The 5,455-nt window shown below is 46.4% G+C and overlaps 1 protein-coding gene across 1 annotated transcript in view; it reads right to left on the reverse strand.

The window, feature by feature from the left end:
- Nucleotides 1-5,455, reverse strand: part of IL16 (interleukin 16) — an 87,722-nt gene that overhangs the window by 29,692 nt on the left and 52,575 nt on the right. The window contains exon 5 of the mRNA XM_006905315.3: nucleotides 4,538-4,646. Within this exon, the coding sequence (XP_006905377.2) occupies nucleotides 4,538-4,646 (109 nt within the window). The remainder of the gene's footprint in view (nucleotides 1-4,537; nucleotides 4,647-5,455) is intronic.

Genomic DNA, 5,455 nt, shown 5'->3' on the forward strand with positions numbered 1-5,455 from the left:
TCCCTCCCTCCGACCCGCGGTCAGGGCGGCCGCCCCACGGGACACGGATTTAACGGGGGCGGCAGTCACAGCAGAAGCCAACAGGTGAGGCTGATCACATGTCCTACTGGGCCTAGTACACCCGAACCCTGGACCTCAACGAATCAACACACGGGACGGCGACGAGCGATCCCCACCCTGAGCTTTGCGCGGTCTGCTCACCTCCCGCACACCTCCATGGGGGCCGGAGAGGACAGGGTCTCCCCGGAGCCCCTCAGCACTAGTGAGAGGACAAGGCTTGCGTGGACAGTCGGCCACCGAACTCTGTGACACCGGGGGCAGTTCTGGGGCAGGCGGGCTGGAGCAGGGCCTCCGTTTACAGATGGGGGAAACCTAGGCTCTTCGGTTGGCCGCAGAAAGGAAGCTGCTGGCCGGGGTGGGCTGAGGAGACAGAACCGTGTCACTGACGGGAGAGGGCCCTAAGTTGGGGGCACCCGCTCCTACGCTTTCTGAAAATGACTCGTGCATGCGCTCCGACCGCAAGGAAAAACATCAGAATTATTCTCTCGTGCAAGCGGAAGTGGAAACCAGTTAAACACACAGCCCTCAGCGAGTTCACTGAAAACGTGGTTATAAAATCCAATGCATAAGCCAAAGCAATGTTTGAGAGAGAAATCATGTATCGTGATGATTATATAATGGGTTTGTGATTTAAAGTTAAGTTGGATTATGAAATGGAAAAATAAGTGGGAACTGGGACCAGAAATGAACAACACCATCTTTCATTAGGGGGACGATTCGAAAACAGTCTCAAACATTAACGGATTAAACCTGATTGACTATCTTAAAGGAAATCAGAACTGGAGATAAAAATTGAATAAACCTTCAAAATCTCTACAGAAATTCCAGAAGTAAACCCCTGTTTATATGGGCAAATAATTTTCTACAAAAGAACCAAAAACATACAGTGGAGAAAGGAAAGTCTCTTCATTAAATGGTGCTGGGAAAAGCCACCTACAAAAGAATGAAACTAGATTGGTGTCTATCACCACACACCAAAATTAACTCAGAATGGATTAAGGACCTGAACATAAGACCTGACATAATAAAGGAGCTAAACTTTCGGACCTTGGACTTAAAGAGGATTTTATGAATTTGACCTCAAAGGCAGGGGAAGTAAAAGCAAAAATAAGTGAATGAGACTACATCAAATTTAAAAGCTTCTACACAGCAAAAGAAACCATCAACAAAGTAAAGAGACAACCATTTGAATGGGAAAATACAATTGCAAGCAATACCTCTGATAAGGACCTAATATCCAAAATATACAAAAAACTCATACGACTCAACAACAATAACAAAATGCAATTAAAAAATGGGCAGAGGACCTTAACAGACACTTCTCCCAAGAAGACATACAAAGGGCCAACAAACATATGAAAGGATGCTCAACATCGCTAGCTCTTAGGGAAAGGCAAACCAAAGCCATAATGAGCTACCATCTCACACCTGTTAGAAGAGCTGTTATCAACAGGACAAGTAATAACAAGTGCTGGAGAGGATGCGGAGAAATAGGAACCCTCATACACCGCTGGTGGGACTGCATACTGGTACAGCCACTATGGAAAACAGTATGGAGGTTCCTCCAAAAACTAAGAATTGATCCATCATATGATCCAGCAATCCCTCTACTGGGTATTTACCCCAAAGACTTGAAAATATATATCTGAAAAGATATTTGCACACCAATGCTCATAGCAGCATTATTCACAGTGGCCAGGATATGGAAGCAAGCGAAGTGTCCTACAGTAGATGACTGAATAAAGAAACGGTGGTACATACATACAATGGAATATTACTCAGCCATAGGAAGAGATGAAATATTGCCGTTTGCAACGACATGGATGGACCTTGAGATAATCATGCTAAGCGAAATAAGCCAGACAGAAAAAGTAGAAAAACCACATGATATCACTTATACGTGGGATATAAACCTACAAGCAACAAACAAACAGAGACTCACGGACCAGAGGGTGAGGAGGGGAGGCAAATGGGGTAAAAGGGATCAAAGTTATGGTGACAGAAAGAAATCTAACTATAGGCGGTTAACACGCATGCAATATACATATGTCTTACTGTTGAATTGTACACCTGAAACTTACTGGATTTCGTTAACCAATGTCACCATTAAAAAAAAAATCTCTGCAAAAATTAAACACATACATAGAGCAAGAGGCAGAAAACAAATGACAAGCAACCAGAAAAAGAGAAAGCATAGAAATAATAAAAGTAAGTGTTATTTATAATACTAATATCAATGGCTTGAGCTGCTTTCGTCTTTAAAGAGGCTGCCAAATTTGCTTTCAAGATCTAATGGCGTATCATTTGCAAGAGATAAAAAGAGGAAAACATGGATGGGCAGAAACCGGTTATCAACGAGTGATACTGGAATCAGCTACCTGCTTAGGAAAAAAATCTGTCCAGATCCTTTCTTCATATCAAACACCAAAAATAAATTACGGATCTAGTAAGTTAAGGAAAAAAGTCATTTAAAAACTAGAAGAAAATATAGCCAATTATTTAATAGTTCTCTGGATGTAAAACAAACCTTAACATTAGAAGGGGGGGATCGATAGATTTGATGAGTATATAAAAATGAGAACATCTTCATGCAGAAAAAAATTAAAAGAAAAACAACAAACTGAGAAAAGTATGTTCAACAATTATTAAAATGATTAAAGAATGCTCATCCCAGCAGAGACACAGGCGCGCTCACGCAAAGGGAACGTAAGACGCGCAGGCCATCTCAGCTCGCCCGAGTGGGCAGCTGCTGCCTTCCACGCGTGTGACACGAGCGAGCAGACCGCTCAGGGTTTCGACAAGCAGCTGAAGGCATCTCGGCTAGGGCTGTGAGGAGATGGAATGAGGGGCCACATACGAAGGCGGAGACAGGGTTCGGGACACCCCGCAGCTGGCAAGAGCTGGCAAGGGCTGGCGGCTTGACGGCCACCAGGCCTGAAGGGCAGGGCAGGACAGGCGTTCCCAGAGCCAGTGGGCTGGGCGGCGGCATCACCAGAGCTGCAGAAGGACACGACCCTCCAGCGCCTGTTGATCCTATTGACTGAACTCCACTGGGACCGGAGGCCCAGGGGGCCTGGGTGGTGCCGCCACCTGGAAGAGCCAGTGCCCAGGGCGCGAGTGGGGCTGGCTTCACAGCCATGTGACCTGTGACGTCAGAGCCCCACACTCAGAAGGTTCAACACGCTGCTGTTGCCATTTTAATTTCTAAATTTCTGAAGAGGGGTCTCACATTTTCATTTTACACCAATCCCCACAAATTGTGTAGCTGGTTCTGGGTGCAAAACAAGACAGAAAAAAAAGGCCGATAATGGCTGGGGGCAGGAAACTAGAGAAAAACTTACAAATATTTTTAGAAATTAGAATCTATGCGGGCCTGACTAAAGAAACAGGCATTCACGTACATTGTTAGAATATGAGCTACTGGCAGCACAGGTCACAATCTAAGGTATACTTACTTTCTAAAACCCCATTTTTAGGAAATTATGCTAAGGGAAAAAAAAAACGATAAAAAAAGCAGCTATACTGGGGTGGTCACTTCAAAAGGTATAAAAATATCTAATCACCATGTCGTACACCTGAAACTAATATGACGTATGTCAACTGTAACTGGAAAATAAATTCTGTAAGTAAATAAAAGCAATTAGCAGTCAAAAATAGAGAATTATTAATTTAATGCAACACCTAGTCTAAGGGGGCTCGCCCACGGTCACGCGCCTACTTCCTTCTGGAAGCAGGGTCTAAAACCAGGTGCCTTCACTCCCAAACGTGAGCTCACAACCACGCACCTGCCCAACACCTTTGACATCTCCCCCAATAAAACCACTCCAAATGCAAGTAATATTTCACGAGCAACCTCAGCACGGTTGAGGATGTTAATGAAAAGCTGAGAATAACTTACGAAATAGGGAGTTGGTTAACTAGATAATGTGTGTTCACATAATGAAACGTATCCACTAGAGACGGTGTCTGCGAAAGAACTGCCAATGACATTAGGTAAAGGCGCGTGTGTGCCATCGGCACGTCCAGTCACAGGAGGAAACCATTGCAAACGCTGACACAGGCTGCCTCCGATTCTGGGGTCTGGTGCGCTAATTCCTGCATGCTCTCCTGCAGCCTCCTACTGGAACCACCGAGCGTCCTGACGCCTTCCAGCCTCTACCCCACCCCATTACAGGTGAGGTGACAGGCCAAGGAGAGACAGTGGCCTTGCTAAGACCAAGGAGGATGTCACAGGACACCGCAGGAATAAAGCCCTGTCTTTCATCCTGTCACAAGTCCCGCTGGAGGAGGAGCCGAGTCCACCAGCGAGGTGACAGCAGAGGGACGCGCTGGGGACGAGAACAGAGGGCCGAGCAGAGCAGTCGTGGCTGCGCCCAGCCGGACCAGCGGAGACCCGCCCTCCCCCAGTGTCCCACATCGCTGCCATCCCTGCGTTCGGCCACGCCTGAACCTGAAGACAGTATGCCGAGTCACTTACTGGTTGAGTTGCTGCGTGTCCTTTGGTGACAGGCTTTGGGAAACAGGAAGGTACTGCTTTGTGCTTCTAGTTTTCCAGACTTTTCTCGAGAGGAAGTTGTAGAAGCTTCCTGCAAAATAATTCCCATCTTTTATTCAGTAGATTAGCTAGAATACAAAACACATGCTTAGAAAACTGAGATTTTTGACACTGACCACTGAAGTACCTGTCGGAATGTCTGTTTTCTCCACAAAATTACAGGCTCGGTGACAGTTAGAAATACTGTCATCCATTAATTCACAGACGTATTAACTCACCGAATAAAGAATATTAAAGGAAGAGACACTACATAAATATTGGACTAATGCAACAAATGGTGAGCGATTATGTCAGCTATGACGTGTTAGGTTCTTTATTAGACATTGTGAGTACAGTTGTGAACAGGACAGAAAAGGACATCGATCTTGGAGAAATGGCATTTTCGTGACGGAAGACCAACGGTAAACACGCAGACACTTAAAACTGAGAGGGAATCACAGAGGGGGCTGTAACCGGAGAGGCAGGACGTCCGGCCGAGTCCGTCCCGTTGCTCCGGCACAGAGCTGGCGCTCACAGACATTCGCGAATGCGCGTTATGTAAATAGGTTTCTTTATGCGGAACCATCCACGCCTTCTTCAGAGCATTCTGATTTTACCATATTGTGATTTCTCGCCGAAGGCTTCACATAGGACGCTACGATCCATATCAAGTTAACCGTGCTCCCCGCCACTGAGCGAATGCCCCGGCTGCTGCTCCACACCGATGGTCTGGAAGCGGCCCCGGCGCACGGAGCCTGTCGGCACCGCCTCACCCGGCAGCCTGGACTTGCTTCTCTGTCGTCAGCAGTGGGACAGAAACCATGTGACTTCCTCAGGCAACGTGAGACTGAGGCCACTTCC

This window comes from Pteropus alecto, unplaced genomic scaffold (assembly GCF_000325575.1).
Source record: "Pteropus alecto unplaced genomic scaffold, ASM32557v1 scaffold60, whole genome shotgun sequence".
In the NCBI taxonomy this organism is placed as follows: Eukaryota; Metazoa; Chordata; class Mammalia; order Chiroptera; family Pteropodidae; genus Pteropus; species Pteropus alecto.